The sequence below is a fragment of the Scleropages formosus genome, chromosome 16, assembly GCF_900964775.1.
Source record: "Scleropages formosus chromosome 16, fSclFor1.1, whole genome shotgun sequence".
Taxonomy (NCBI): Eukaryota; Metazoa; Chordata; class Actinopteri; order Osteoglossiformes; family Osteoglossidae; genus Scleropages; species Scleropages formosus.
Window position 1 is genome coordinate 14,425,775 of NC_041821.1, and position 20,725 is coordinate 14,446,499.

The window sequence follows — 20,725 nt, forward strand, 5'->3', positions numbered from 1 at the left end:
CGCTCTCACGGGACACGGCGGCGGTCCCCGCGGGCTGACGTCTGCTTGGCTAAACTTTGCCACTTTCTTCTTCTTCTTCTTCTTCTTCTCCTCTCCGTGTCCTAAGAACACGCGCCACTGCGCCATTTGCTTGTCGTGAAAGTCACTTCTTGGGGGTAGAAGAAGGGTAGAAAGAAGAAAGGCGAAGCGCGGGGCGTCACACTCGTCGATGAGGGTTAACTTTTATTAAACGCGCACACAGTAAATCGTGGAACTGACAAGTCATCTTGCTCGTGATTGCACAGATACACTTCAACAGTAAAAATAGATGTTGATAAAGTGCGGGAAATAAATCCCTGGACACACGGAAAATCCCCCCACGAGACAAGAGGAAAGTGAACTTGACGACAGTGAGCGAGCGAGCAGCGAGCGCGAGCTCCGGCGCACCGTGGCGCCGAGGCGGCGGCGCCGCGCGACGGAAAGAAGCCGAGGTCGTGCGTCGTCACGCGCGCTTCGCATTTCTCAAAGTTGTAGCCTCTGGCGTGTCGCGTACCTGCGACTTGTTGCCCCCGTCCGCTGCGGTGTTTCGCTCTGCGCACGATGTAAAGCGCAAAAGCGACACGAACGCGAACAGGCGGGAAAATGAATGAATGAATCTGCTTCATTTGTTGCTCGGCCGAGGAGCGTCAGGAACGCGTGAGGCGCACGGACGGACACGGCGGCTGTGTGAATGACCTGTCCTGGGCACAACTGCAATGCATGTCCTTGAACAAAAAAGTAAAGGGGAAACGACGATGGGAACACAGAAGTAAGAGACGATCGGGGGTCCAGAGTTCATAGGGAGCGCGGCGACAATGGGCTTGGGGACAATACAGCGCGACAAGTGATTCTCTTGAGCCGGGTGTTGCGCGGCACCCCGCGCTGACCTCCACTCGCTGGTGTCCTGCTCTTCCTGGCCCGTGGGTATGGTGCGTGGACAATGAGGAACCAACCTCATTATGTTTTAATTATGTCCCGGTGAACACCAATATGGACAAACCGTTTGATCCTGTTTGAATCGAAAAAAAGGAAGAAAAAAAACTGAAAACCCCGATTCATTGACTGTGGTTTGTTTGTAAGTATAAGGGAGAGCCATAGTTACCCGTTGTGCCCACATTTGACATATATTTCGGTGTCTAAATTCAACTTGACCTGGGTGAAAGTTTAACCAGGTGATCAAGGCAGTGTCTTTTAAAAGCGTTTGAAATAATTTGAAAAGAGTTTTATTTGTCATTATTATTATTCTTTATTCAGCTGATGGCTTTGAGCGACGCCCTTTACAATGTTAAGTGCATACAAAGAAAAGTTGCTTATAAGGTTACAAGATAACCATGTGACGATGGCCATCCAGGATGAAATATACACCAGACTGGAGCAACAAACAGTTCTAAACAAGTTCTAAACAAGGCAACAGCTTGTATGATTCGTACTTTTTTCTCTATATGTTTCTAAAATTGGAAAAGATTCCTACATATGTTACCTGTATTTTTCTTTTCCAGGTACCATTTGCTGGGTCCAGCTGAATATGTAACTTCCCCACTTCTGCCCCTTGGGAGTGGTGCAAAGTTTTATGCTAAACAGTTTGGCTCTTCCTTCAAACTGACATTTATAAAATGACGCAAACCGAATCATATACAGTATAACTGTTATATAGTATATCATATCCACGTGTACTTGTGCAGTTAAAGGCAAGTTCAAGAGCAGGAGTGGGGAATGGGTCCCCCCATTACAAAGTGATAACTATAAGAACGACACTACCTGCCTCCACTCTGAATTGCAAATACTTAATAATGTTATTAACAACCATTGTGGAATATATGGGATTTACATAGTTTTTACATAGACTATCTTCCATTATGTGGAGTTTAGAGTTTATCAAGAAGTTAACAGGGTGGTGGCTGGTAGCGGAGTGGTCAGTGTTGCTGCCTTTACACCTAAAGATTGCAGGTTCACATCCTACCTCCTGTTATAGAACCCTTGAACAAGGTACTTACCCTCGAAGTGCTCCAATAAAATTACCAAAATGCGTAAGAAATTGTGAGTAGATTAATGTTGTAAGTTGCTTTTGAGAAAAGCATCAGTTAAATGAATAAATGCAGCTCTTCATATGTGTATTTGAGACATCTCACCGACTTTTCATGGGGGGTTTCCAAGGCTCCCGGAAGTATTTCACTTTCAAGTGGGGGTCTAGGTTCAGCAGCCACCTTATTTCACCCCCTCATCCCATCAGAAACCCCGGTCAAGGCTGCTTCACATTTCTGAATCCTTATAAACTCTTAAAAACTGGACTGAGGAGAAAGATTTTGTTATTTCTGTACCAAATTTTCGTTTTAGATTTTGTATATATACATTTTGTGTGAAATACTTTGTGTATGGGTAAAAATATATCTGGAAAAAAAAACCTTTAATTTAATTTAATCTTTTCAGAACAGGCCCTGCTCAGTGCATATCTATAACTTACTGTAATTCCAGGATTCAACAACTGTCCTTCAAAATGAATCATCAAGGCCGATTTCATTGAAACCAAACTAATAATTATACTGGACTTACAATTTTTGGTTTATTTCACTGCAATTCCAAATAAAGTTTGGGAAATTCCAAAAAAGATTATAATTTATGCCATTTATTGACTATGTTTTTCCGCACATCTCAATTTTTGACACAAAATATCTTTATTTTAAAAGATATGCTCAAGACTCCAAGGAAAGCTGTGTTGGTGCTATAACTTGAAAACGAATCACAGTCAGTTAGTTCTTTATTATGTACAACTTTTAAAAGTGATTTTTAAAAAGATAGTGATTTATTATAACCAGAGAATAAACTCAGAGAAACATACATCTGCATTCCATCTACGAATCATGACATGAACTGCATGTATTCAGATTTAAATTCATGAAATAGCTGTTAATGCTTTATCCAGGAGTGTTTTAGTGGAAATATTCACTGAAACAACAAACTTCAAAGATTTAGACACAAAGATAAAGACCTAAAAGGCACTTTTTAGTTGAAATATTGCATATTTTATTTAATCCCTGCAGCAGACAATGTGGAAGAGTGAAAATGTATGTATATATACAGCAATAGTGGGAGAAACATATACATATATATATATGGTTCTGCCACTGTTATTTTTACTATAAGAACAACAAACAACAATAATAGTAATAAAATCTTTTTGTCACCTTTACTACAGTTTTAGTTTGTAGTTACTGTCAAATGTGTCTGTTAGTATTAGTGTGGAAAGTTTTATTGATCCAAACCTTTATCTTTAGCAGACTAGTTAGAATTCATCCTGGGTGAAACATGGATTTTTTCTGTTACTGTGAAAACCATTTCCGTGGGTGCTCTACATTACATCAGAAGCAGATACTGTTTTAGACTCTTAACACCAAGAACAATGCGATTTACTTACATTAGGGATCATCTTACAAAAAATATAATCTATATTTACATTAGTATTTTGCAAAACTAAAAGGTGTCAGAGGTCACAATGGTACTGCAGGTCAGCATAATTATATACGATGTATACAGTCATAAATCTGGAATTTTTTATGATTACCTATTTTTTTTGTTTCTTCTTGTCTTCTTGTTTAGTTTTTGACTTTCACAAGTGGAATCCTGTTTAACCCTATACAAAATTCCCAAGAAAAATATCAGCACGTATAACAGTATACATGAAAAAAAAACAGCAAACTAAGGTTAAGTTTAAATTTTAAAAATTCATGGCAAATAAATAAAACATGGGTAATACAGGACTAAATTATGTCTTTTTTTGTCACACAAATTTACGCAGTTTACATCTGATGTCTTGTTTCGATGTTCTGGATGCCGCCAATAATAATAATAATAATAATAATAATAATAATAAAAAGAAGAAGAAGTTTGTTTCCATTTATTTCACGCCTTTTTCAAGCAGTTCTGTGCTGGTGGTGTAACCTCTTTAAAGACAGTACTGTTCATTTCTAGTCTCCGTGTGGACTCTAAGTTAATGTAACGGTAATTTAAAGTAATGCTGCTTGTTGCCTTGTTCATTACGGGAGAAATAAGAGTCCAGCAATTCGTTTTTGGAAGGTTGGGAAGGAGCTGCCACATTAGTTGTGTGACCTCCCGCTGGCCAAGTGGAACTGGAAATAATGACACGAAATACTGAAAGCCTGCATGGAAAAAGCGCACAATTATGAGTGCAATGGAACTAATAAAACAAATTACAGAGAATTCATACTTACTCACTGTTAGTTTACTGTCTGTTATCTTACTGCAAAATATAGAATGGAAACGGGGTTAAACTTACATTTTTTTCTAGAAAGAGCTCATCTGTTACATTGTTAGACACCTTCGATGAAAAAAAGACACCAGTCAAAATACAAACGTTTTTAAAAAGAAGGATAAGCCTCAAGTGAGACAGGTTGCGTAACTGTAAAAATAAAACAAAAACTTTAAATAAAAAAAAAAAATTCAAGCTTTACCAGGGTGTCGACCCCCTTGGTACGGTACTACAGAGCCACACGCATCCAGTGCAGTACGGAGGGATGCGAAAGAATCCACCTACCAGGGTACTGTAAATTATGGTACAGTACACACATCCATGCATATTAATCAATCAGTTTCGTTCACCTGCGATCGAAAACGCATCATCATGCGACCGTGGTGAAAATTACACCAGTCAGAAATAAAATGTCTTGACGCCAAGATACATGATCATCAGAAAAGATCATGATGATTATTAAGTCATCTTCTTAGTATTTAATAACCCAGTCTTGAATCCCCTCTTGCCACTTCAGACGCTTATAATATATAATGCAATTTTACAGCGCGTCCTCACAAAAACACACCTTGGCTGTACTTTAATTTAAAAACTTGGGAGTCGATTTTAATTTTTTTTTTCCTGTACAGTTTCGTGCTTTATTAGGACTATACGTCCACAAAAGTTGGATTAATTAATTCAGGTACGCAAACCCTCATCGCACTCTAATGACACTATTAGCCCTGTAAATATGTCAGCCACTCGGTTCAGCAATAAAGACTTCAATACTTTGACAGTCTTCAAAAATAAGATGTTTAATTTCACAGTGTTTGTGTTAGCGACATTACGTTTTATCATGAAAAGTCATTAATTAAACTCAGACCACTTAGTTACACTCAACCTACAGGGCTACCAGTCTATAGGTAACCTTTTTTTCATAAGATTATTTCTAGGCTTTCAAATAAAAAAATAAATAAACAAATAAATAAATAATTTTTTTCAAATGTATATTATGATTAATAACGTCAAGATACACAAATGATACAATATTAGAAACAACATAAACAGGATTATAAACCCCAGTGCCCATAAAGAGTAGGACACCAGCAATTTACACCCATATAAGTCTGTTTGCTTTACACAAAAAGGGAATGACATCAATATGTGGGGAGTGTTACTCACATCTCTGGCACTGAATTGTATATATGTATAATTTTTGTTCAATTTTTTGTTATAAATGTATACCTACTGTATGTATGTCTGTGCATGTATATTTATTTACATATCTATATATGATTAGATTTCTCATAGGCAACTAGTGTACTATCAGAAATACGTATTATTGCAATTAGATGGCCACAGTGGCAAAGTCTTTAATGTGTTGAAGTTCAACTTGTGGAGAGAATTAAAGCAACGTATTTCTTTCTCTTGGGCCTAGGATTATAGACAGGAAAGAAAGAAATCTCAGGAATTTTAAGACCCTTTCAGTTTAATAGGTGCAAATTCAGGCTTCAGTATTTTGAGTATCACCTTCAGTGTAGAACAACTGGTTACATGATACACTTCCAGACCTACGACATGCATGGACTCTTCAAAACCAGCCAGCATTTGCAGTTAATTTCCTGCCAATTCCAAATACTCAGTCCAAAGCCAAACACATGCTGCATTTTCTGGCATACCTGCTGATACATTCATGAGCATGAAATATCAATAATGCTTTGTATCAGATGTGCCTCCAAAGACCCATATTTGTGAAATAAAAACTCATTTTAATTACTTGAAACACAAGGTTTAAGGATTCTTTTTACTATTTTCAACCAGATAAACAGTTAAACACACAGAGTGATGACAGTGAAGCTATTTGTGCAAGTTTACCTACGCAACCCGTTCTCATTCACTGTAAAAGAGCTCGCTCTTTAACGCAGGGAAAGAAAAATCCGTGTCATAGTCGTCCAACTCTTCGACGCTAGCTGTGAAACTCCGGAAAGACATGGTCGGTCAGTTAAGTGGCTCCGCAAAGTGTGCTCTGTAGCCGGAAAATTAGCAAACTCAGGTGAGTTATTTGTTCAAACCCAACGAATACGTTTCAGCGCTTCAGTGGGAATTTTTTTTCGAGAAGCTGAACGTGTTTAGTTTACAGAGGGTTATTCACCACTACCGGCGTGTTTGTGCAGTTTCGCGAGTCACACGTTTCGGGACAAACACGTGCGTGCGCTGCTTTCATTGGTTAGCATTACATGCTAACTGGCTAACCTCGTGATTAGCGCAAGTCCTCTCACTGCCCAGTGTTAAGTTTGGCTTTTGAACTTCATTTTATTCCTTCGCGCTCGTTTGGACAGCTTTTTGTGTTTATTTTATTCTGGGGGGATGTTCCAGAACAGAAGGCGCTGAGAGAAGCACCAATGCATTGCATGCACGAATCATGGAAATGATGATTATCATCATGAGATGATGATGACGACGTGCTGCCTGAGGAGTGACTGAGGTGAGGCTGCACAACATCAACATCATCATGTCATGAGGCCCTGAACCTTGGAAGTTACCTCAGTCGGGGTGCTGTTTTATTTATTTACACGCTTAGAATGAGTGACCTATCTGTGGGTTGCTTCTTGTAGATGGCCAAGTGTGAGAGAGAAGTCAGTATTAATACTGAGTATTTGTAATATCAGTTTACTAGAGTGTTTACTTGTTTCTAGTGAGTCTTTTCCAAAACAACTTGACTGAGCGAGTCAATTGCTTCAATTATGATTTTCCTTTCTATGCAGCTGGGTATGAGCTCATTAGCTGGGTATTTTTACTCTATCACTTCAGGGGTAGTACCTTCAGGTTAAGACGGTTGGAGGTGGGATTTAAACTTGGCTCCTTGAGTGCCAGGAGGCGATTCTAACCACTGCGCCACCTGCTGCCCCATCATGTATAGCATGATTGGTAGAGTATTGGGGGGATTTGTACCTGAGAAATTAGTATGCGTGCTTAGTATGAGGGACTTAATGTGAACAGGGACAGCTGGTAGTGTAGCGGTTAGAGCTGCTGCCTTTGGATCCAGCCATCGCAGGTTCAGTCCCCACCTCCGGTTGTAGTACCCTTGAGCAAAGTACTTACCCTGAATTGCTCCAGTAAAAAAAAAAAAAAATTACCCAGCTGTATAAATGGGAAAATAATTGTAAATTTGTTACTGTAGTAATTGTAACCTCAACATCGTAAGACACTTCGGAGAAAAGTGTCGGCTAAATGAACGAATGTTAACGGGAGGAGTTGAGTATGAGAAGCCCGCGTTTGTTTGTTTAGCGGACGCTTTTCTCCAAAGTGACGCACATCTCGGCAAAAGTACAATTTGTGCATTACCGTTAAGAGAAAGAGACATAGCCGCAGACCTGTGATTCTTAAGTAAACCTAGTTTGTTACTTTCCACTCGATGCACTGATGTTCATCGCTCGAGTCGGTGCATGAACGCAGGATAGATGAATCCTGATAACCTTCCTACAATTTTTTTATATATATATATAAATAGTAAGGTGCACAAACGTTTGCGTACAGTGCCGGAGTAGCGGCTCTGTAAAGGCTTGTCTGGGGGTGATCGTGAAGTTATGGCGCATGAACATTTACACCATACGTGAGCTGGAGAGATCTTGGGCGAAGTGAGTCCGGAAGAGGTGAGTTTTCGGACCCTTCTTGAATATAGACGGAGTTTCTGCAGTTCTGAGTGACAGGGGAAGGTCGTTCCACCACAACGGAGCCAGAACCGAGAACCTCCGCACTTTGCTTTTCGTGCGCGGGACCACCAAGCGAGCAGAAGTAGACGAGCGAAGGGGTCTGGTTGGGGTGTAGCGGTTGATGAAGCCTAGTATGAGGACCTTAGCATCTGAAGTTTGGTGTAAGGGAAGCTGGTGTTAGAGAGGTTAGTGTGAAGAACTCGGTATGAGAACTTCAGTTATGTGAGAGTTTAGAATGAGGGAAGTATCAATTCGGTATGAGGGGGTTTAGTATGAAGAGTGTTTTGTGAAAGTTTAATATAAGGTATGTTAGTTTTTGGGAGTTGAAGGAATGGGAAGTAGCCTGAGGTTGCAGATGTTATATATGTATAATATACATTCACCACTTTATCTGAAACGTGTGACTTTTGGCTGTGGAAGGAAACCGGGAGGATATTCAAACTCCCCACAGACTATGCTGGGTTTGAATTTATGATCACATCCACAGATTAGGAGCTGCGAGGCACTCTGTGTGCCACCATGCCGCCCAAGAGCAACAGAATAAAAAAGCAAAATCTTAAAAGGGAAAAGAGGTAGAAAAAAGGTAGCATGTTTTTTTTCCTGTTAACGATTTTGAACATGTGGGATTTAACCTTGGATTTAATGGTGTTCAGTTTAGTTCTGATTTTCTGCACTTAAAGTTTTCCTATGTTTAAAAGGTAAGTCAGGAATTTAGCACGCTTAGAGAAAAAATGGGCAAACCCGTTGAGGCTCAGGAACGCATCTTCTATTTTTTTCCCCAACTTAATAGCAATGAGTTTGTTTCATGAGCAGGTCTTCAGGAACAAATTACACTGGTTATATGAGGCAAGTCTTTACTTTGCTCGGGAATAGTATAGCAAGATCTGAACTGGTAACCTTCAGATAGCAAGGTGACGGCCCTAACCAGGACACGCATCCATGAGACTGTGTTGTTCATGAATATTGCTGGTATGTTTTGAATTTGTGTGATACCTTGTAAATCACAGAATACCGTGTATTGCTTATTTCACCTCAGTTGTTCTTTTTCCTGTTGTGTTGCAGTTTTAACTGGTTGTTCAGGCTGCTGAACATATTAATGTCTCCAGCCAACAGCAAAATCCCCCACAGCATTGCATGGTAGTGGGCTTTGAAAAAGTGGGCTCCGTTTGTCCTTCAGGATGCACTGCTGCTCTTTGCTTCATCGTTCACTCGCCACTCTTTCCAGTTCCCTTGTTGCCAAATTGTGACCGACCCCGTGCAAGGTCCCCAGGCCACCTCAGGTGTCACATTTATCACCAGCCATCATCACGTAGACATGCTGACCTGACCGGGGCAATGGTCTGGCAATGAGTTCCCTGGAGCTCAGGGATGTCGGGGACCACTGCTCCTAGAGACATGGCTGTTGTTACCATAGTGTACTGCATGTGAAGAGGGAATGTGTCCCCCAGGTGAACCAGTGCTGCATATGTGCACTGACACTGTTGTTGGTTGTGTGTTTTTTGACAGGTAAAGAGATGCACTGCTGTGACAAACCCAGGGGTGACAACAGGTGCTGCAGGATGTTTTGTGGTTAACTAGCTGGAACACCGCAGAAAGGGCTCTTGTACCTTGATCGAGTTCTGTTTTTCAAGGCTATTATTTTGTTGCTGGTGCTTTTATGTAAAGGTAATTAGTTTTATCCATTTATAAAAACGTGTATATGTACACACCCAACAACAGCAGCAGTTCAGATTCAGGTGCAGCAATTCACATGTCTTTGTACTGCAGTAGGACCCTTTCGGAGAGATGAACAAGCATGTCATATTCTTCCTGGTACTTTAGAAATTGTTCTGTAAGAAGGCTATTGATATTTTATTTTACAACAGTACATAAATTATGCACAAAATTTAAGAGGAGCAATGTGCAAACTTTGTGAGTAATTTAAATGTAGGGGGGTTGCTGTGGAATTTTATTGATTGTTTTATTCCCCCCCCACCTTCCAGACACTGGATAACACGTCAGCATGTTTTGGGGTTACCAGGAGAGGGAGGAATATGAGGATGAGCTTTACCGGGAGGATGATTCCTCCAGTGTCTCTGAGGTGGACAGTGAGTTGGAGTTCAGACTCTATAGCCAACTGCATTATTCTCTGAACCACGAGGAGGAGCAGCAACATGAACTGCAGCAGGAACAGGAACAACAAGGGGAGCAGTGCCAGGACCAGCAGGGCTGCATCATCATCAGTTCAGGCCCCGAAGTCATCACTGTGTCAGACAGCACGGACGAAGATGCTGGGGTCTGCGCTTCAAAAGATAAGAAGTTACAGCTGCAGGTTTCAGTCAAGAAGAGGCATCTCTACTCGCAGTCCTCTGTCCCGTCGTCCCCTGAGGATCAGCCCCAAAGCAGGACTGCTGGACAAGAGATCGTTATCAGTCTCGATTCAGACTCAGACTCAGATGGCCTGGAAAACTGGATGATCTTGGGCCAGAAAAAGCTAGACGGAGACTGCTGCATACAGCTCAACCTGGAGGGCACTGCAGACAGCAGTGCTGCAGGTGAGTGAACTGAAACTCACATAGTCTGAGCAACATATACACTGACTGACACTCACACAGCCTGAGCAGGTCATACACTCACCGACTCTAATACAGAGTAGACAAAGATGAGGTGACACGGGCTGAGCAGAATGTGGATTCACTGACACTCGCTTGGAATGACCAGGGTGTACACTGACATTAACACAGACTGATCAGGATGCAGACTGCCTGGAGGATTAGGCTGACTGATACTCTCACACTAAGGATGACCAGTATAAGTCCTGTAGGGCCAAAATGTCTTGCTGGTTTGACCAAGACAAAACAAAACTAGTGTTACAGATACACTCCTGACGTATGTTCTAAATGGTGTAAGGATTCAAGGTAAGGGTAAATACCACTGAGGTGAGGTTTGCGCTGTTCGACCACTCGCCCGCCCGCCCACCCTACAAGGTAGGGCACATTACGGAGGTGGTTTCTCATCGCTGCCTTCCTCGATGGGAATCTCATGTGAACACGGGGAAGATATTTAAACTCCGTACAGAGCCAGACCTTAAAACACAGTTGAGGAGCTATGAGGCAAAGGATTTCCCCCTGTTGCCACTGAGCCATAATAATTGCACTTTGTATAGTTATTTAGATAAGTTGTACCATAAAGAGTGGTCAACAATATCAATACTGAAACACATAAGTGTTACAAAGATTTGCTGTTAATGAAAGAGATATTTACAAGTCAACACATGGAGTATTTTTTGTGATAACTCGAGATATACTGGAGATATATTAGCTATAGATATATATAGATATATTCTCGTTTGTTCTGGTCTTACTGCAGTAAGAGCAATACAACAGAGTTGGTGGAAATGCGTTTATGCTCGGAATGACCTCTCACCGTGATTTCCTCACCCTTTCCTCGGCCTTCAGGCGGTAATGGTCACTTTGATTTTGACCATGTTTGGGTGTTTTTCACCGATGGAGGATGAAGAAAGGAGGCAGCACTCCCACAAAGCCCTCCACTGTCTGGCAATTACGTTTAGCTGGGCTAGTCTGTATTTAGTCACGCGTGACTCTCTGCACGCCTGGGGAGGGTTCTCTTCTTCAGTGCATCCAGCTGCTTGAATTAGCTGGGTTTAACAAAGAATTTCTTGGTGAATTTCAATTGTGCTGCACTTTGGGTTTTCAGTTAAAAAATTAAGAACATTAGAAATATGGAAAGTGAGAGTAGGCCATTCAGGTATTTAATAACTTTTTTCGTATCTCCAGCGTGATGAGGTTGTGGTTTGAGCTGCTTGCTAGAAGTCAGAAGGAATGATTTTTTTGGGGGGGGTTGTGACAGTAGTTGGTTCTGTGGCTGTTACCCACTCTGCAGAGGTGTTTTTTTTTTTTTAAAAAAAAAAAAAAAAAAAAAAAAAAAAAAATTCTGTGCTCAGTTGTTTCTGTGCTTGGATGAAAAATTTGTCAGCAAACTGAGTTAAGTTGTTCTGCAGGCTGTGCGTTTTAACTGTACAAATGTAAGAGCTAATCTGTTCCTTCCTGAAACGTTAATAAAGCAATGTGCGAGTCAGACGAGAATAAATATGGAATTTTAATTTTTTTTCCCCCCTTTGTGAATCTTGGTAGATCTCGCTAGACATCAGGCAAACCTGCTGCCTCAGCAAACCATTCATTCTTTTTCCAGACAGTTCTCCCCCCCCCCCTTTTTTCCTTTTTCCTCTTTATGCAGTCATCGTGTCTTGTGCTCTTCCTCATTTAAATTTCGGGTGTCTAGGCTGGGATTTCTGCAAGAGTGCCCATGCTCACACGGTCATCTATGGAGGGGTGGACGCGGGTTTCTTCCGAGCTTGCCTTTGTGGCAGAGAGAGGGGAGTGCCAGTAGCCGCTCCCTTGTCTGAGTTGCCGTGTGATCTCTGGAGCCTGCCTTCACGCTCCTGCTCAACACTGCGCTGCTGCGGATCTGGGGGAGGTGTGCGAGGAAAGCGAGCTAAACAGGCTAACCGGTTGGTGGGGCAGTGAAGTACACGGTGTATCTGGACTAAGAGGTGCAAGAGAAGGGGGCGGTGGCAGTGTTAATGGGAGAGGGCAAGAATGGATGTTGAAACCTCCTGCTGTGAGGTCTTTGAACCCTGTGGCAGAATGAGCTCAGAAATTTTCACGCTGATCAGTTTGGAACTAAGCCTATGCCCTATGCAGCTACTCAACTTGCAAACCAAACGCCTCCATCCCATTTCACTGCTGTTATTTCCTGACTCACTGTACAATCATCTAAACGCAGTGACGACTTCACTTTCTAACCGAGTTGGGAGCGGAAGATTGCGACTTAGTTTGTTCCTATTCCATTTGCTCCCATTTGTGTGTGGTAAAATTTACTCTTCCACACACACACACACACACACACACACACACACACACACACACACACACACACATTTTCTGAACCGCTTGTCCCATACGGGGTCGCGGGGAACCAGAGCCTACCCAGTAACACAGGGCATAGGGCCGGAGGGGGAGGGGACACGCCCAGGACGGGACGCCAGTCCGCCGCAAGGCACCCCAAGCGGGACTCGAACCCCAGACCCACCGGAGAGCAGGACCCGGTCCAACCCGCTGCGCCGCCGCGCTCCCCTCATTTACTCTTCTAGATAGCCGAAATTTGCAAAACTGAATTTCACCAAACTCCACATCGATGCCAGTTGTTCGTCACATAAGTGTGCCGAACGCTCATCGTTGTTTATGCAGCAGCTTGATGCAGAAATGCCGGTCACATTTGCTCTGCAGCTAACCAGTTTTTCAGAACAGTCTAGAAAATACAATTAAAAATAAATAGTAAATCTTTCTCTTTGAAAACTTGTAACTCAAACTCGTGGTCAAACAAATACTCTTTAGATACTAGTAAGTTACATTTGGTTTGCGGTATACTTGCAGAAATGTTTGCAGGGACTGTCTAGATTAAAAGGAGATGTCCAGACTAGAGTTTTTCTAAGGCTTTCAAAAAAATCTCCTTTGGTGGCCGCAGGATGAGGCCGGATGTTGTTGTCCCAGTGCGGGCAGCGAAGAGATGCTACAGCAGCAGCGTGACGGTGCTGTAATAACACTGTTTGTGTTCAGAAGCAGCATTAAGATCCCCAGGACCATCATGTGACTGGCAGGTTGAACTGTGGCCTGCTGTGGGTGCGAATCGGCCTCAGGGCTGCCGATCTCCGGAGACTAGGAGCAGGACACAGGTGGCCCGCTGGCTCTCCGAGGACCCTCTGGCCGGACTGGAGCGCTTTGGCTGGGTGGGCAGCCACAATGGCAGCAGAAAAGAAGAGGTGGGAACAAGACCCCTAAATCCTTACTTCATATCCTGTATGTAGCAGCAGCCACCCACCCCCACCTCCCCAGGGCAAAGTTGTCCTCTCTGTTCTGTGTCGCAGCCTGTGGTTTTGGGGGCCCCTCCTTTTCCAGTCAGGTGGAGCAGGAGAGGAAAACGGGCTTTCAGCATAAGCCTTTTTGGACCTTTTAATGTCGGTTGGGGGAGGGGGTCTGCTTCAACTTTGGGCTTAACCCTGGTTGTGTTCTCCCTGTAACCCTCACCCTTCTTCATGTCACCCCCCTCTGTCCTCCACCTCCCATGGCGCAGTGCATGTCCAACTTTGCAAGGAGCCTGCATTTTTTGGGCTCCGGCTGTGGGCCAACAGCAGGGAGGAGAGCCGCCTGTGCGGGACCCTGTGAGCGTTTTGTCTGTGTTTCTGTGCATTTGTGTGCATGTGAGCAAGCTGGGGGTCAAGAGCTCCACAGCGGCAAGGTAAGGCTGCATCTCCATTCTATCATGCCTCAGCCCGGGAAAGAGCATGTCTGGGCCGCCAGGGCTCACCCTTGGATCCGCTCTCTCAGCTCCCAGATCTGCTTGCGCGACGCTTTCCTCGCTGCGTGTCTCCATCGAGTCTTCTCTCCTTGAAATAACACTGCACAGCATCGTGGTTGTTGGTGTGTGGAGTCCTCTTCTGTGAGAAGGCTCTCTTGTTGCAGTTGGACATTTTTCTAGATGTTTTTCTTTCCTTTGTACGACACTCTTTTATTTTGAGCTTGCGATCGCAATCAGTATAATTTGATTATCATATCATAATCATGTAATAGTCATGTATCTGCTCTTAATCATTTAAGCATGTGAAAAGGCAAGTCAGTGCTTTACAAGGTGGTGAAAGTTGCTGTTTGGCAAATTAATTAATATGCTGGTTTACAGTTGGCACACCTGTTCGGGATGCTGTTTTCAGACTGCTGTGGCTGTAGCGTCTTGTGTCCCGTTTGCTAAGAATTACAGTTCACAGCCATTTCGTGTCTGTTGCTTAAAATGTTACATTAGACCTTAGGCAAATGTTTCCATTGTAAAAAAAAAAATGGCTTGCAGTTTGCTGTCCTGTAGAAGTGCAGCTGTTTGTTCAGCTGTGCTACGGCGCCCCCAGTGTGCAGCCCGCGTCTTCAACTCGTTCGTTTCACTCGGTCTGTTGCAAAATTCTCGCCCGAAGTGCTTCAGCGAAAGCTCAGCAAGTGTTTGTGCGTCAGTAGCGTCATGTCTCCTTAATTTGGTTGTTTTGCAGCTTTCGTTCGAAGTAGTACAGATGAATACAGCAGTTAACTGATACGTGAGTCTTAATTCTTGAGGGACTGTCAGCTACCGAGTAATAGCGAATTAGTCAATTTACGACTTCTTGTCTTGGTTCAAGGACACACGTAGTAAGAAGACGTACATTTTTATTATACCTTTATAAACACAGCTGAGAAAAAGCTTGCATAAAAATTGACAGAAACGTCAAGATGTCAGATCATAGTGAGAATTCAGTCATGCCCAATTGATTATGAGTTCAGCTTGAACCAAGCGGCATACACAGTGGGTAGCCAGAACCAGGACTGACAACTACCGCATTAGCGTACGTCATTGTCAATAAATCACAGAAACTCTGCTGCTTGATTCAGAAGACCACTTAAACGGAAAGCTCTGGTTTTAGGAAAGCTGTTTATGAAGAGTACGCTTTACAGCCCTGAAAATAGCGCATTTATGTGTGGAGATGGGCTGAGGGTCCTGTTGTGCCTCATGCTGTTTCGTCTGGACAGACATGCTGATCCATGGAGATGCTGGAGAGATGTGCTGGTCTCAGAGGAGCTTCTGACAAGTTCTCATATGCCTCGGATGGGACTTTCTCGTAGTCCTCTAACTGGACTCCAGTAAGGGTCTTATTGACCTTTGGCTGAATAATAATTTATTAGCACATTTTAAGCATGGTTCTTATTTCACTACAAATACAGTATATATTTACCCATACTGGGTCTGCTTCCTCTTGATAGAGTTGGTCCAAAATGGCATACGCAAGTGTCCGGTTAGCGCAGACGCACTTGGTGTTCTTCAGTGCGTCAGGCTCATTGATGCTATTGTAATGGATACAGTATCTTGTACTGTAGTACACTGCAGCATAAGGCTAAGAGCTGTGTTCTCTCCTTTCTGTCAGTGAGGCTCATAGTTTGTAGGTCTTCCATTTTCCTGAACTCATGTTTTGCTTCTGTTTACTGGTGCTGTGGTTGCTTTTATTTTGTATTAAAAATGAAATTTGCCTCCATAGAAATTTTTTTTTAACAACATTCAGTTTAATGAATTTTTTCTATTATAGCTTCAGTTGCAGTTGTCTTTAAAAAATTAAAACCAATGAAGGTTGTTTTTGCCAGTAGGGAGGATCTGTTTGCATTATCTGTGTATTTGTTGATGCAATACCTAGAGGACGGCACGCAAAAGTATATTATTATTTCCGTAAAGTCTCAGTAGTGCGACAGTTTTCTATTCAGGTGGTCATCATCTTAATTTCAGAAATTTAAATGGCACCAGTCCTTATTTTTAAATAACAGTATTTTGGGATAAAGCAGTAGTATATATTCTTTTAATTAAAATTGTTTTTCGCTGTGGCTGCAACAAAACTATTAAGGTAAAAATTCAGCCACTTGAATTTCACATTGTTTTAATATTCCATAAATATTCTGATGATGGTTAAGTTACTCTGCAGAAAACAAATTGGCCTTTATTTTAAACTGAATGACACCCAGTACCATGCATTCTACAGTTAAATTATGACGTAGAAATGACTTGAAGATGCAAGGTTCACTGCACTTTTCTGAAATGCGCCGTTTACCCCTATTTGAGTAGAAATACAAGTAGGAAAGTGTTTGAATGTTTTCAGATGTTTGTTTTGTGCATCTAAGGTTTAAAATGAGGACATAATAAAGTGACACCTCCTGCAATGAGCCACAGAAGGTGAAGCTGGAATGATCTGCCTTCCGGCATCTGTGCAGAACACATTCAGGCGTCAGTGGGCCATGTCCTGACCAGCTCTAGGGCGACGGCTACGACAGCATGGAAGCAGAGTTCAGGCTGCCTCTTTCTCCATTTTACCGCTGATAGATTCTGACAGTGGAACAAAACGTCGGTGCCCCCTCCTGCTGTCCATGCGTGTACCCCCTACCCTTCCTCACTGTTTCAAATTCAAGTTTAGTGAAGAGAGAAGGAGATGTCAGTTACAATTACCTGTATTAATCATTTTAATTAACCAATGAGTTAATATTAAATCAAATTATTGTAGCATTGACAGGAAGGATTTGCCCCAGTGTGACATTAACGTTTTATTTTGGAGGCCTTTTTTGTTTTGATTTTTAATTTTTATCCAGATGTATGAGTTGCTTGCCAGAGGAGGTAAGTTAAGTCTGCGTGTTAACGTGCCTACCACAGATGGAGAGACGGATGAGTTGACGTGTTGGACACAGGGGCAGCGGTGGTCTGGCAGCAACGCATACCTTACGAGAGCTAACCTGGCTGGTCAGTGCATGACGCTAGATGGAGAGACTGCCTCCAGCAAGCCTCCAGTAATCCCAGCAATGGGGCTGAAGGCAGGCTGCTAAGGCTCCCTGAAAACTTCTTAGCAGAAATGTTCTGAGACTGCGTGTGTGTGTGTGTGTGTGTGTGTGTGTGTGTGTGTGTGTGTGTGTCTGGGAGAGAACGCTTGTGATCATATGTAAATTTATTGTATATGGTCGGATATCTGGGAACTGTATGCAATGTTACATTTGTGCTTTCCATTGGCTGGTGGTTGAATGCCTGTCATAGCTCTGAAAGGCTTTGGAGATGGAGGCATAATTGTGTGTATGAGATAAAAACACCTCTTAGCAGCTCAGAGAAGAGTTCAATCCTGAACATGGCCCACATCTTTAACATTTAGATTAATTCAAAGACTGCTCTCCATCGTCTTCATTCCTCTCTATGGCTCATGCTTGCTTTTAGTATCTCCTTCATTTTAGGCTTCATATACACCCATCTGGCTTTATAAATGAAGGTGGAAAGGTGGTGTTACTGTTTTTTCTTTTTTTTTCTTTTTTTTTTTTTTTTAAAAAAACTTCTCTCCTGGAGGGATATGCAGTTTATCCTTCAGTAGCTGAATACCCAGGACTGCTGGCAACGTGTATAGCCTCATGAGATTTTTTCTTTAATTTTTTTTTTTTAAAAGCGTGGTTGTATAGTGGTTAGAGCTGCTGCCTTGGGATCTCAAGGTCACAGCTTCGACTCGCAATTACTTCTGCAGTGCCTTTGAGCAACCCTTAAAATTGCTTTTGTAAAAATTACCCAGCTTTATCAATAGGTGAAACATTTTAGGAAACTTAGCATTGTATGGAGAAGTGTCAGCTAAATGAATAAATGCATATGTGACAGCTTCACTAGGACTCTGTGAGGTCATGGCTATCCTTAGGTCCGCCTTTGCAATCACAGATGTTTCTTTCGTACTTATTTTCAACACACTGGTATAGCAAGGAGAGCAGAGGATCTGTGGGGAAGGGGGTGAAATATTGATGCCAAATTTTTGATCAGTATCTATTAACTTTCAATGGCAAACTCATAAATATTTCTCATCAATGATATGACATTATCTTCAAATTGTGAACATATCCTTTTGCACACAAGAAAGGGCAAGAATTACCATCTTTTTTGTTCAGAAACTCATTCATGTGAATGACAAACGGGAACAATTTAACTGCATTGTTCACAAAACACAAACAAAGCAGCATTGTTTTTGTTCAGGAACAGCAGTGTGCCAGCAATCTTTTGTATTAAACAATACTTCCATTTGCTCACTGTCTGCCCTGCATTGCTTATCACCGTTTTCTTGGTTGGGGAGATAAGTTGGCTTAAAATATAACAAAAACCATTTATATTTATTTATTGATGTATATTTCTCCTTGTTTGCATTGCTCTTCTCCACATATTTAAAGTTATTTTATTTATTGATACATTTAAATGTAGTGATTTGTCATCAATATATGTCTGTTTATACGTCTCGTATACATACGTGTTCGTCCGCTCTGGGTTACAGCTAACTTCACATGGTGCAGAAGTAATGAGTGCTTCGGTGTGGAAGAGGGGTGCTGGTGTAGTGACAGCCTGGCCAAGCCTTCACTTAACAGCCTGACTGGCTGGTAGCTCTGCTCCAGAGCCTCCCATGGCAGCCACGAACCAAGACAAGACTGAGACGGGCGACCCCAGGCCTGAACGTGTTTGAGCTCTGAATCACTGGACCAGAAGGCTCTAGGCAGATGTGTGTCATGCATCCAGCACAACTGATCGTTAGACAAACCAGGTCTACGCCGCTGCCATTTGCCCCTGGCGTTTTGAAGTGCTCCTTGTCATAAAGCAAATGACCTTGGCCGATTGAGTCCAGCGGTGACAGTTCTGATGCGGCATCCAGTCTACCGTATGCTTTCTTCAACACTTCTGCTCTTCAGACCACAGTAGAGTCTATGAATTGGACCAGATGTGGTACTTATGTTGGCTGAGATGTACAGTGGAAGAGGGACAGAAGAGAGGGCCAGGAATAGAGGAGAAAGGCGAAGCTTTGTTTGTTCAGTCGACCAAAGCTTGGTCGTTGCATCTGCCTGGGGGTGGAAAAGGAGTGGGCAGGCCTGTAGCTAGAAACATTGCCCGTGTGTGTTTGTTCACATCTGGAGTTCTGATATTTCGAATATTATTTTTTCCTCCCTTACTATAAATATGATGTAGCCCTACGCTGTACAGCAGCCATATGTAGATTTTGTTCCTTATCTCTCTTTAATATGCGCATGATGAGTGTTATCAGCTAGAACTAAACCTCTCATCTGTACATTACACACTCGCACTGTTAGACTGCTATTTTTGCTTCGAACAAGCCACTTAAGCTACGTTAATGAATTTAAATATGACAACTGGTCAGGACTGCATTCAGGTGAGTTCCTCAGTAACTATTTGCAGTAGATACAGTAGTAATGTTAATGTAATATTACATCCTGTTGATCACGTGACCCTCTGTGGCCTGATGAAGTGAATTAGTGTCAAGTGTCTGCTGTGAGGGTTAACTGTGACGCCGTACTTTCATACTAGTTTATGTAGTGAGTTGTTGTTTGAAAGATCGTACGAGCGTGTGTGTCTTTGTGTCCCTAACCAGCCTTGCTTCTCTATAGGCATTTCCACTTAAATTTTCCAGTGTCAGTTCGGTCTAACTTTCACACCGGAGAATGCTGTTAAATTAAACTTCCCAAATGTATGCTGCTGGTATTAGCACCTATCTCTTCATCCGGGATTATTGTAAATGAAATTCAGAGATGTGGTCTGTGAGCAGGGGGAAGGTGCGCAAGATAATACACACCATAACTATTCAAGCTTCTCTGCTGGAGACAGCACAGAGAATTAATTAGGGAAAATACCAAGGAGCATGTGCCTTGCCGGTTTGTTTACGCATTTAGTTATTGATATTTAATACTCCCCCCCCCCCACCGTTTTGATTTGAACTTTTCAAGTGTCTGTCTTGTCCTGCATACAGTGTGTGTGGGTATATCCGTATATATACACACATAGATACACATACGCTCTCTTTTTTTGGTTGTTTGTTGATGTGCAAACTTTTTCTGAAGTACCGAGAGTGAGTCAGTGGGCTCCCCCAGCCTACCCGTGATTAATTTAGTGTACAAAACCCACACCCACGCCCACTCGCAGGAGCCCAGCTGCAGCATGCAAATATCCTGTTAATATCCCTTGCATATTTATCCTAATGCCATAGTACTGCTGAGCATTAATACATGTTAATTTTCATAACTGAAGATATTTCGAAGTGGAAACTTTCAGTGTTATATTTAAATCTTTTCATTCAACAGATGCTTTTCTCCAAAGTGTTGTACCAATGATTAACTAGTATTTAACT

At 42.3% G+C, this 20,725-nt stretch overlaps 2 protein-coding genes across 4 annotated transcripts in view; one reads left to right on the top strand and one right to left on the bottom strand.

The window, feature by feature from the left end:
• Nucleotides 1-126, bottom strand: part of LOC108925919 (paired box protein Pax-5-like) — a 29,705-nt gene extending 29,579 nt beyond the window's left edge. Inside the window, exon 1 of the mRNA XM_029259296.1 lies at nucleotides 10-126. Within this exon, the coding sequence (XP_029115129.1) occupies nucleotides 10-126 (117 nt within the window). The remainder of the gene's footprint in view (nucleotides 1-9) is intronic.
• A 6,128-nt stretch (nucleotides 127-6,254) lies between these two features.
• Nucleotides 6,255-20,725, top strand: part of zcchc7 (zinc finger, CCHC domain containing 7) — a 40,139-nt gene continuing 25,668 nt past the window's right edge. Inside the window, exons 1-3 of one of the 3 annotated variants that reach the window (XM_018738257.2) lie at nucleotides 6,255-6,314; nucleotides 9,481-9,639; nucleotides 9,957-10,508. In XM_018738257.2, the coding sequence (XP_018593773.2) occupies nucleotides 9,977-10,508 (532 nt within the window). In that variant the 5' untranslated portion in view covers nucleotides 6,255-6,314; nucleotides 9,481-9,639; nucleotides 9,957-9,976. Of the gene's footprint in view, nucleotides 6,315-6,698; nucleotides 6,747-9,480; nucleotides 9,640-9,956; nucleotides 10,509-20,725 lie in introns of those variants that run through there. The other 2 variants (XM_018738256.2, XM_018738258.2) reach the window with 2 other exon arrangements.